The 13016-nt window shown below is 41.5% G+C and overlaps 1 protein-coding gene across 3 annotated transcripts in view; it reads left to right on the forward strand.

Annotated features, from left to right (window-relative positions):
* Positions 1-268: 268 nt before the first annotated feature.
* Positions 269-13016, forward strand: part of EDIL3 (EGF like and discoidin domains 3) — a 314619-nt gene continuing 301871 nt past the window's right edge. Inside the window, exon 1 of one of the 3 annotated variants that reach the window (XM_072992583.2) lies at positions 269-898. In XM_072992583.2, coding sequence (XP_072848684.1) covers positions 832-898 — 67 coding nt within the window. In that variant the 5' untranslated portion in view covers positions 269-831. The remainder of the gene's footprint in view (positions 899-13016) is intronic. The other 2 variants (XM_072992584.2, XM_078386383.1) reach the window with 2 other exon arrangements.

Consider the following 13016-nt stretch of genomic DNA (forward strand, 5'->3'; position numbering starts at 1 on the left):
CCGTCTCCCTCGCGCCCGCCGCCGCCGCTGCCGCCGCCGCCGCTCCCTATCCAGAGAGAAGGGGCGGACCAATCAGCGGGCAGGGTGTGGCCGTGGTCCCTTCGGCTTCGCCCTCCCAGAGAAGCAGATGCTGGACTGAAAGGAGGCAGCGGCGAGAGCGAGCTGGGGAAGGAGAGGACATCAGAGCCGGAGAGGCGGCGAGGGGAGTTCTCGCCTCAGACAGGCGCACGCCGCCTGTGTTTGTATACAGTGCGCCCGCCGCCCGGCACAGCTCTCGGTCCTCCTCATTGTTCTTGTCCCTGCAGCAGCAGCAGCGGCGGCGGCAGGAGCAGCAGCAGCAGCCAGCCAGCCAAAGACTGCCACCGACCCTCGAGAGACGGAGGGGAAGAAAGAGACTCCCCCCCCCTCTCCCTCTGTTTCTCTCCCACCACCTCTCTCTTACCCGCACACAACACACACACACACACACCCTTCCTGGCAGCGCAGCCACCGGAGCAGGCGCTTCTCGGGCGAGCTATGAGTGACTCGTGGCAGCACTTCCACTGTCAGCTGCGCTCGGGTCTCCTAGGATATCCTTATCATTAGGCGAGACGGAGAAGTCGTCAAGAAAAGGAAGGGGGAGAAAGAGAGGGGAGGGAGAGAGGACATTTCCCGACCCCCTTTTCTGATGTTGTAGGGAAAGGATTTCCCCCGCCCCCCATTTTAAAAGTCGATTTTCACTGAGTGCTCCGCTAGATCGCTTCTTTTCCACCCTCCTCCTCCCGCGCTAAACTCCTTGCGGTCTCCTCTCTCCACCTTCTTGGGATCATCCTTCAGGGGATCAAACGGATCATGACCAGCTGGGTGGCCGCCTGGTTTCTGCTGTCTTTGAGTCTCGGATCCCCATCGCTCGCCAAAGGTGAGGAGAGCTGCAGGGCTACTGGTGGCAGTGCTGGGGATCAAAGGGACCTGGGTACCGGGGAAGGTGGGGGGCGCCCTACGGGGTCAAGGAAAAGAAACAGCGAGGTAGATTTCCAGATCTTTTCTTTAAAGTCATCGCAAAGTCGGTAGAAAAGTAAATTAATGCGGACTGAAATTTTGGGGGCGGGGGGTAGGGTGATGCAGGTAGAGGGACGTGGTAGCTGGATGCTGTGAATAATCCAGACCTGCTTGAAGGTGGAGTCTTTCTTATATGTATTTATTTGCTTTAATCAGATTATATGTCATCCATTTGCAGACATGTTCTGTTTAGCCGTGGGAGCTTCGTAAATGCTGGGAGGGTTTCACTGTAATCCAGATAAGCGAAATGGCAAGACTGAATAATAAGGCACCCATCGTAAGGGAGAGAGGGAGGAGGAGGTTGCTATCATTTCCTCCACCCTCCCTATTTTCTATATTATTTATGTGGTTATTTTTATTTTTACCTGATGAACGGCGACTGGGTGCTGAAAAACCTGTGGAAAACAGATCAGTTTGTAAATGCCGTCGTCGTGGGCTTCGGTGATGAATGCTTCAGCTAACCTTCCTCCCATCTCTAAATAGGACACCGTCAGTCTGAAAGGTGCAGTGATGGAGGAAGAGAAGATGGAGATATAGATGTAAACTTCATAGCCCTCGGAATTTATCGGATTGAACCGGGGGAGGAATGAGGCATAGAAAGATTAGGCAGATGCATGTGTTAATTTTGTGTCTTTAATGGTTAAGCAGATGGATGGGTGGAGAGCTGGACTAACACACCAGCCATGCACAGATTAGATCATTTAAATATATTGATTTCTTAGCCCAGCTGGAGCGCAAGGACAGGCATAGATGAGGCGATTGCTCACAAATGCGCCCCTTCTGTGCCTCGGAAAGGAAACAGTCTGCACCAAGTGTTTGCAAAAGTTAGGAGAGTCGTTTTCCTGAAAGCAGGGAATTACTTTTTTAGAAAAATAAGAATCTTGGTCGGGTCTGCGCGTGTGTGTCTGTGCAGGGGCAAGGCGCAGTAAGTGGAGAGTAAAGCCCAAACGCCTCTCTCTGGACTGTCTCCGTGGTTAAGTTTCGGCCAGCCCTGAAGGGGCGGCCACCGTGGAGACCCGAGGTGGGAGCGAGACTGCCCTCCTTCCCTTTTCTTCCCCGCCCGACGGTCTGGAGGCGACGAACTGCCTTCTCACGGCTCAGCTTCCCAGACGGGTATGCGGTGGCTGAGGGAAGATTTTTATCCTCTCTTCTCCCCTCCCCGCCAAGAGCTTCTCCTCATAACCGCGATTTGCTCTTGCGAGTTTTCTTTCGGCAACACCCAGGGCTGAGAAGAGGCCACGAGCGAAGTACCTCGCCTCCGATTCCTTTAAACTCTAAGGACGACTCTATGGGGCGGCAAACCTCTCAAGTTCCTATCCTCAGCTGTGTGGTGTGAGGGGTGTGTGTGTGTGTTTGGGCACGCTCGTTTGCGCGTGTTCGGACAGCCTCCCTTCCAAAATAAAACAGCGGAGCTCCCCTCTCCTCCGCCGCCGCCCCCCCCCCGGCGCCCAAGGCTACATCCTCGCTTTCTCCCCTAAAAGAAGTAATATTCGCGCTCTTGACAGCAAACGGGGGCCGTGCCTGAGCAGCCGGCTTTGACGGGGAATGGAGCGAGACGAGATGCTGTCTCGCTAAGTGGTCCCCAGGGAGACGCGAAGGAAGGCGTTCCTTTTGCCGCCGATTTTCTCCCGCTCCCGCCGAGCTCGCCGTCTCCCTTTCGCTTTGATCCTCCTCGCGCTCCAGGGAGGCTGGGCGCGCGCCCAGGCAGAGATAGCGATGATGGGGGGGGGCGGGGGAGGGGGCGAGAGCGGGAAGGAAAAAGGGACCTCCGCCGTCTCGGGCGAAGCGGGCGGGGAGTGGGGGAAGCGCGCGCCGCCGGTTAGCGCAGCAAGCAGGGCGAAGGCTCCCGCGAAAACGCCGGCCCGCCCGAGAAGGGAGCGCAGCCGCAGCCACTCGCCACAGGGAGAGCTCCGTGCTGCGGCCACTCGCCTACATTTCTGTCCCCTGCCGCTGGGATGCATCAGCAGCAGCATTAAATCACAGAGCCAGCCCCTCCCCTGACACCTATACAGCTCAATGCACCTAATTGTTCCCGGGGGGGGGGGGATGTCGAAAATCCCAGTTGAGGTGTTTGTTTGGGTGAGAAAACTAACTCAGACGTCACACGACGAAGGCTGGCAGTCGAGGTCCCTTATTCACTTGGGCGGGGGTGGAAGTGCGGGTCTCAGAAGGATGTACAGATAAGAATGGGGGGGGGGACATCCACACATAAAAGGTTCACTTTTCAACCTCTCTTTCTATACTATTATTTTCCACAAATGGTTGAAAGATATTGTGTTTCTGTGATGTATATAAAACACTGTTTGTCTCCAGTGTGCAAATAAACTCCTTGGAGGGGTGGCTAGTAAATGTCAAGACATATTTCAGCTTTGCTTTCCAAAGAAAGAATTTTCCTTCAGCATCCATTACCTGGTATTTTTATTTAATTTTAGCCATGCTTACAATTTTTTTCAGAATCATGCTTACAGCGAAGGGGTTAATAATGATGCTTGACAAGAAATGTCACCAGTCTTAGACGTTCCTCAAAAAGAACTGAGATTAAGAGGTTCTGAAGTTTTGAGCATAGATTCCTATTGGCAGGCGGATAACCCTTTCAGCAGTGTTAGCTTTTTATTTGCTCAAAAGTAAATTCCTCTGAGTCCAATGCATGCCCTTTAAAGTACCTGTAAATAAAATACAACCCTTTGCCATAGAAACACTTATTTGTTCACCCACTGATGTGTATGGGTGTCTACAGTTAATAAAGAGTAATATCTGGTACTACAAATAATTTTGAGAATGTTTGATGACACGATACACCTACAGTGTTATTATCAAGAAGTTAGTTATTTAGGAAATAAGTAAGTGTCCACAGCCCTGCCTGCTTTTAGGTTGAGATCTCTGCATAAGCAGGTGATTGAGGGTTAATGAGTCTCAGATTGTCCATTATTGTTCTTCAAAGACAGATAATTTGCAACCCTGTGTATCAATAAACCACACTTTCTCTGTTCTCCCCTCAATCAGCACTTCTTTTTTTAATGAAAACTTCTTAATGAAATTCTTCCAATTATCTGAACAATGATGTGTGAACTCAGCTAACTCAGCTAACAACAATTTATAAATTTTCAAGTTATCTACCTTATTAAATAATGGGACATCATTTTAGGGTTAATTACTTTTACTGGAAATCTTGTTTATGTCTTATTTGGTGTAATATGCACATTTCTCAAATGTGGACTCTCCCAATATTACATCTCTGTTTGCACTATTCCCCTTTCATTTAGCTTTGCTTTTATTTCAAAATAAAGTCAAATCTGTTAATCTAACTGATAAAGTTCATTACTTCTGCTGTTATTCTGTGGCACTCAGAAAGCCCTCTTATTTCTACCCAGTAATGCAGTGAATGTGTGATACCCATACAGTGTTGTTGCTGTTTTGAATAGACTTGTAAGCAAAATGCATGGTGACAAAAGTAACAAAAATATGACACAAAATTTATAGCCATACAATAATAATAATTTTGCACCATCAAGTTAGCTCCAACTTCTGGTGACACTTTCTAGGCAAAGGGTACTCAGGAGTGGCTTATCATTCCCTTATTCTGGGGCCACCCTCAGACTGCACAACTTTCCCATGACTCTTCTCTAGGAGGAACACTGGGGAATCAAACTCCCAACCTCTGGCTCCACAGCCAGATATCTAACTTACTGACAATTGTATGTCATCAAGTCAATTCTGACTTATGGCAACCCTTTCGAGGGTTTTCTAGGTAGAGAGTTATCAAAAGTGGTTTACTCCAGAAGTCTTCTGGAGGCACCCTGGGATGTGTAGTGAGAAATTGAAATCTCAACCTCTGGTTCTGCAACAACTTGCCTAACTCATTGAGCTATCCAGCCAGCATGTGTAACCTCACATTGAAAAGAAAGTAGCTTTTAAGTAATTTTTAAAGTAATAGATTGTGGTGACGAAATAACAGTATATTTGGTATGCAGCTTATTCACTCTTCTGTTAAAGGATTGGAGTTGCCTAGATATGGAAAACCAGTACTTAAGACTCTGAGTGTACTGTATATATTTCAAGATCACAGTCAGGGTCAGTGTGGATAAACAAAACATAATTGGTTGTTGAGCTGATCAAGAGCAACTTTTTGTTACCAGTCTAAATATTTCACATGGCTGTTCTGATTAAAAAACTAACTAGCAAAATATATTAGCAAGAATTCTATCTGATTAAAAACTAACTGATATGTTAGGAAAATATATTAGCAAAAATTCTATCATTTACACATGGTGGTAATGGAATAAATCATAGCAGGTCTAAAGAGTTGCCATTTGTATTGCCTGTTGGATGCCAGTCATGTGACTTGGCACACCATATGGAATAGACAGGTGAGTCCTTAACTAGCAGCAATTTTCAGCTGTGATTTAAATCTCAGCACTTAAGCTTGCATACCCTTGGCCAGAATCCTATTTATAAAAACTGGGTAGGTACAGGCAATTGCACAGCATTTTTACTTATCTTGCTGGACATGTGACTAGTTCCATGTTTGCCCATGAGTCTAGATTCTCACAGCTAGTATGACATCAGAAGTTGATAGAACACTGTCTTTTGTTTTTTTGTTTTTACAATAACATATTTGCAGCATATTTCAATGTTCAAAAATTATATGAATCAAATGTGCTTATTTATTCAAAGGAATAATTTGAATTCTTCGCAACATAGTATCTACTGGTACTGGATAAACTCAGTTATTGCAAATAATATTTACTAGACCATTTAATCATTTGAGTGAGTTATGACATTTTCTATGCCATCAACCAAGCTCAACCAAACCAAATATATTTTCTGCAACTTTGAGAGTGAATGTCCATTAACTCTTCTGCTACAGTCAAAATACATGCCATAGTCTAAGATAAAGGTAAAGGTTCCCCTTGACAATTTGTCCAGTCGTGTCCGACTCTAGGGGGCGGTGCTCATCTCCTTTTCCAACCTGTAGAGCTAGCGTTTGTCCGAAGACAATCTTCCATGGTCATGTGGCCAGCACGACTAGACACAGAACGCCTTTACCTTCCCACCGAGGTGGTACCTATTTATCTACTCACATTTTTACATACTTTCGAACTGCTAGGTTGGCAGGAGCTGGGACAGGTGATGGGAGCTCACTCCGTCGCATGGAATTGATCTTATGACTGCTGGTCTTCTGACCTTGCAGCACAGAGGCTTCTACAGTTTAACTCACAGCGCCATCACTTCCCTTATGCCATAGTCTAAATATGCTATTTAATATCGGAAATAATTTGTCATTGTTCTGGTCTATTAAAAATTACTGCCTGAAAATGTCAAAAGGACTTTAAAGCTTGTATTCTTTATAAGCCACTTTCTGCACATGCCATTATCCATTTCTACACAAATGGCTGACAGAAAAATTTCTTCTAATGGCCTTTCTAGAAATTACTTTGTGCTGCACTTAAACTTCTTTTCTGTCTCCCTGAGAAAAACACTCAGATAACACATTCATTTTAGTATGTATTAATAGTTTAGTCTGGGTCAGTTCTAGAACAAATGACAGAAGTGTATGCATTTTTAAAATAAATAAATAAATAAATACTGAAGGACAAATCAGTTTAAATGATAGCTTGTGCTATTGTATTTTATATATATATATATATATATATATATATATATATATATATATATATATATATATATATATATATATATATATATATATATATATATATATATATATATATATATATATATATATATATATGTTTAAAGTAGGTCAAACGAACCTATATGGTCTAATAACTGACTCACTGAAACTCTAATTAATCAACATTCAAGATGTGAGCAGAGATCCCAAAACAGGTGGTGGGTTAACTTAATTTTTCTGGACGTCTTTTACATTTACCATTTTTAAAAAAACTTTCTTTTTAGATGATTATCATATAATAGGTGGTATAAAAATCATAACAGAGTTTTTACAGCTAAGGGCATCATAACTTTGTATTTTGTAAGTTTAGCAATAATTTATGTCCTAATGGTGTAAGAGCACACAATTTTTTTTGCCATTCTCATTTTGATGGGAAATCTACAGTGTAAACTATTACTTGCTTATGCAGAAATTCAGTGAGACTTACTCCAAATCAAGTGAGCATAGGTTTGTAGCCTACAACTCTAAACTTGTTAGCCATTAATGCAACTTTACACTATGATGTTATGTCTAGGTGTTACAGAGAAAGCAAACATTTGCTTGCTCAGAGCAATCATTAGTGATTGCTTGCAACTGCATGAGGTGCCTGACAAAACTGTTTATTCTTCAGTTTTTAGTTAAGCAAAGCAGATCTCAAGGAGATCATTCAACAACAACAACAACAACAACAAAACTTTGCTAGAGCTCCCAGCAACTGGTGAATTTATAGTGATAGCAAGACTCCAGCAAATGAAGGTTCCGTTTAATCATTGTGGGGACACCCGATCAATACTGAATTTGTCTAATTCCCTTTGAAACAAGGCAACTAAATCAGGGGAAATCACATAATTTTTACCACATCTTATAGATACAAATGACATTCATTTAAACAGACCAGAATCAGCAGGAGAAAGATAATGCCTCTGCCATTTCTGTGGTGGTCCCTATATGGATCTAGCCTGTGTAAACTAACTTTGAAGTAGAGAATAAAGTAAAGCCCAAGTTTACACTATGGCCAGAATCCTATATGTATCCTGGTATAAGTCAAAGTCGCAGCAGCAAATCACCACTAGTTAAGGAAGTCAAAATTTGTATTCCCCATCGTGCCAACTGACATGATTAGTATGCAACAAGGAATAGAAGTAACTTGTTCATTAGTGACAATTTGCTGCTGCCACTTATATCATTTGATTTACACAAGCATATGCATAGCATCCAGAGGAGTGTATTTATCATGGTGTGTAGTTTAGCATTCACCATCACTATTTTTATTGAAGAAAGTATATGTCTTGGTTTTGTTTTGTTTTGTTTTTTTGTCTAGTGTGTGATTGTGAAGAGTATACCATATTATATATTTTATAAAAAGAATCAAAATCACATTTGTCACATAAAAAAGTAAATGAGGTTTGCCTTACACTGTTCCCCCATTGCAGCTTGTAGATTTGGGTTAATGCATCTATTCACAAGATGTAGATTGTCGTGTGTTACTTACCCTGCACACATATGTATCTCATGAATCTCTTAAGTACATCTTATACACTGGCAAGATCAGATACTATCCTATAAGTAATTAACCAAAGTCAGAATGTTTCTCTTGTGATGTAAAGGTAAAGGTTCCCCTTGACAATTTGTCCAGTCGTGTCCAACTCTAGGAGGGCAGTGCTCATCTACGTTTCCAACCCATAGAGCTAGCGTTTGTCTGAAGACAATCTTCCGTGGTCATGTGGCCAGCGCGAATAGACACAGAATACCGTTACCTTCCCACTGTGGTGGTACAGTGGGGTCTTGACTTAAGAACGGCTTGAGTTAAGAACATTTTGACTTAAGAACCGCTCTCATAGGAAAATATTGACTTGACTTAAGTACTTAGATTTGAGTTAAGAACTGAAAAAAACCCACGTGGGAGGCAGGGAAAGTGCAAAAAGTGAACTTTCAGTTAACTGTTGGCCAGTGAAAAGGGTGCCTGTCTGCTTCCTCACTCCTCCCAGTGTTTAGAGAGTGGATTGGGAGACAGTCTTCGGACTGCCTGGTACTGTACTGCCTGGACTGTATTTTCCCTGCCTTCCCTTAACCTTTCTTGACTTAAGAAAAAAAAGAAACAAAATATCCCCCTCTAGTGGTCGAAGGCAGAACAGCAGCTTCCCATTAGTTTCTATGGACGGAAAAGAGCAGATACGGATTAAATGGTTTTCAATGCATTCCTATGGGAAATGCAGATTTGACTTGAGAACTTTTTGACTTGAGAACCGCCTTCCAATACGGATTAAGTTCTCAAGTCATGACCCCACTGTACCTATTTACTCGCATTTCTTGCATTTTGCATGCTTTTGAACCGCTCCGTCATGTGGATTCAATCTTACGACTGCAGGTCTTCTCACCTTGCAGCACAGAGGCTTCTGCAATTTAACCCGCAGCAGCACCACGTCCCACAATGTACTTATATAATGTATAGATGTACTTATAAGTTATGTACTTATATAGTAAAATAATAGACATGTATATTGGGGTGGGAATGGTGGATTCTACACCACAAAATACAACCTGATTCCTAATAGAAAGCACAAGAATGTTTTAGGATGAAATGACCAAGTCATAAAGTGAATGCACATTGTACTAATTCATTTCAAAATTTTAAGGAAAATTAACATTCATGAATGTTCTTAATCCCAGTTATTTGGACATGTTTTGCTTGTTCCATTGATTAATGGTTGAGTACATGTTTTTTATGCAAGTGTTGACAAATTCAGTCAATGCTCTCCTCCGGTTAAAAACTACTGAGAAAATATCTCGACCTAGAATTGTAGAGAACTAATTAAAGAAGAAGGTGCTAGCCTATATAGAATTACGGACATGTTCACTATAAGATAATTTTGTGTGTTTTATAGCTCCTGTCCTGATACTTCAAAATCACTTTTTGCACACATTTTGCACAAAACCCCAAAATAAAACACAGAACAAAGCAAGTTCAGGTGCAAGGATAGAATCATGAGTGGCAGAAAATCTTGTACAGTCTTTGCAGCTGAGGAGCAAAATCCCTGTGTTCTCAAGGATTTATATCCCTAAATTGTGTTTTTCCAATAAAATGAACATACAATAATAGATAAGGTTTTGAAACATGCATTTTTCCATCTAATCATCCTACTCTATTTGATAGCCATTACTTTAACTTATTCTCATTAAAAAAACAACCTTGCTCTCTAATCCATGTCCCATCTGGTGTCTTGATCATTAGTTATTCAGGTCATTGGAGTGAAATCTCTGTACCAGGTACATTACCTGTGGTTATGCTTTAAATATGTTTTTTTATCTTTAAAAAAATTAATGAAATTGAATAATCAATATATATTAAAGTTTTTGAAGGACCATCTGGAGGAGGGGGGACCCTCCACAACTACAGTTGTGCATGAAGTTAAAAATACCTATTCTGCAGAAGAAAATCCCCTATTAGTAAGTAGAAAGTTGAGATAACCTAGAAGTTCTTTTCCAATTTAGTTCGTCACAATTCTTTGTAGGCAACAACTTTTAGACGTTATTTCTTTAGCTGTCTCTTTTATGAATCATGTTGTAGAAGTCATTCTAGAAAATGATGTCCTGGTTATCTGTGTTCCTTCATACTAAAAGAATGACTCCTTTTCATAATATCTTGTGTTTCCTGCATATGCTCTCATCTAGCCTTTTCAAAACCTTCCCTTTAACATCCATTAGGTTGCTGTGTAACAGGAATGATTGTTCCTAGTGACTCAGTAATTTTATGTTCTGCTATCAAGCAAATATTTTATTAATTGGTCACTGTTCACAAATTATGTCCTTGTTAAGTACGATGCATTGTACACATAGAAGTATGTCCACCGTGAAGTTATATTAGAAATTTACTTTTCTTGGTATTAGCATTTTATTTATTATTAACAAGAGATTAGCAGATTCCTCAATAATTCAGTCTATAAGAGACAGCAGTTTCTAATACCTTGTTAGTTAGCAAGAAGAACAGAGGAGCAGAGCAGATGCTTTGAGTAACTGGGGAAGGCAAGATTTTGGAATATTGTCCTACCTCAAGTTATTTGGGCATCCTTCTGGATTGAACCCTGCCCTACCAAAAAGAAAAGAAAAAGAAAAAAGAGGACTAAACACCACACAGAAAGTAGCCGCCAGAATAACTTTTTTAAAAAACTGGCTGGATCAGATTGGGTTGCACACCCACAAACAATAAGGACAACAACTTTGTCCTTGAGCTGCTCCAAAGCAGAATATGCTAGTGTCATGTGGTATAAATCAGTACATGCATAATAAGTGGATCTGGCTGTTAATGAATCACGTGGGATTAATACTGGCTGTCTGAAACCTACCTCCACTGAAAAAAATCTATTATATTCCTGGCATTGGCCCTCCAGAAGTAAATTCCAATTCCTGTCCTCTGAAGATCTGGCCACAGAGATTGGTGAAACGATAGGAAGAAAAACCTCCAGAACAAGGCCAAACAGCCCGAAAAACCTACAACAACCATAGTATAATTTCCTTAACACTTCTGTTTTTAATTTTATATGTATTTCATATGCTTCCCTTGTTTATTGCTTTTTAAAATGGAGTTGGAACTTATGTGGCTCTTTAAATATTTGCATGTAGGTTGAGATCAGGGTTGCTACTATTGTGATCTGGCCAACTGCTTTCCAAAAGGTTTGCTGAATGTCCATAACCACAGGCCAGAATCCTGTTGCAGTGGTGGAGAATAATGCTATGTCTGTGGTTTTCCAGTTTTTTTGCTTGCCATTGGGTTAGCTGGGAGATGGCACCCCATTGAAATCAATTGCCTTCTTTTGCAAACTCTGGAAAAAAATAGGACCACTCATGTGATGGATGGTGGCATGAACAGAGGAGGACAAAAGGGTTTTAGCCAATGTAGATTTTATTTGGGACTATTGCATTTATTAGGGCTAACATGAAATGTCTCAGAAATCTCAATCAAATCAATTTTGAAGATCTGAAGGTAAAAGTTTAAGGTAGGTTTTTAGTAATACTTCAAAATATTTAAAAATCTAATGATATATTTTTTAAAAATAGAAGAGGCATTCCATTGGAACATTTTAGCTCTATGGACAGTGAGTGTACCTTTACAGTAAGAGATCCTGGGTTTGGAATTTGCCATCTGCAGCTAATTGCTGTGTATAAATGAAACTAATCTGTGGTGACGGTGTTATGCAGACGGCCCTGCCTTTAATTAGGGACATTGGGCTAGATACCTTTGTGCTGTGAGGCTTTTACCAATGTACCACAAATTTTAACATGCATATAGAAATTAAGGGAAAGAGGTAACACACAAAGAAAAATCTCATGATAATGTAAACTAACTTAAAGCTTCCTCAGTTGCTAACATGAAAAAGAAAATGTTCTGCATTTTCTTCACAGGCTTATATTTTTCATCTGTAGTTGTTTATGACAATATTTGCATCAATCCAGCCTGTCTTCTTGATACACAAGTGTGACTATCCTGCAGGTACTCAAAGTCCAGGTTGACAACACTGTTGCCTGCGTTATCACTTTAGCATTTATTTTAACTCTAGCGCATAAATCAGTAGAAAATGGGGCTTTTCATTTGCTCCTTTTCTGCACTTTGTGGAAGACCCATTAATCCTTATTCAACAGGCAACTAGGGAACACAAACTGTGTAATAACAGTTTGTCTGGCACTGTTCACTGTTGCTGGTGGTTCAGGAACACCGACAGGTTCATAGCCCACTGGCACTCATGTGGAAATGACATTTATTGAATTGTGTGAACAGGTGCCTCTACATGACTCCCTGCTTCTACTGCAATGTGTACATCATTTAAAAGCTTTAAAAAGGACTGCTGTGGTTGATCACTTCATGGCACCTAGATGTACTGCTCCTTCATGGATGCATAAATTTATGTATACATAGTATTTGCACACTTATTCTGATTGCTTATTAGCTAATCAGCAGTCCAGTGCATTCAGATGCCTCCTTCCTTCTATGTCTGCTCTGAAGAGGATGTCAGTGGGTGTGAAGAAGGGTCGTTGTCAACATATCTGTGCCTATCAGTTTTTCCTGACATATTTTGTCCTCTCTTTTGTTTTATCAGTTTGGTGCAGAATGTGAATGTGGAAAATGTTTAATTCGTGCAATCACTCTCATTTACTCAGACAACTGCTTTGCGTTAAGAAACAAATAGCAGGCAGCAGGAGCCTTGTACTGTATTTCATACTTTCGTTACCTATCACACTAGTTTAGATATATGGCTGTGTAGCCAGAGATTGGAAGTTTGATTCCCCACTGTGCCTCCTGGAGCCTGCG

Source organism: Pogona vitticeps, chromosome 2, assembly GCF_051106095.1.
Source record: "Pogona vitticeps strain Pit_001003342236 chromosome 2, PviZW2.1, whole genome shotgun sequence".
Lineage (NCBI taxonomy): Eukaryota > Metazoa > Chordata > Lepidosauria > Squamata > Agamidae > Pogona > Pogona vitticeps.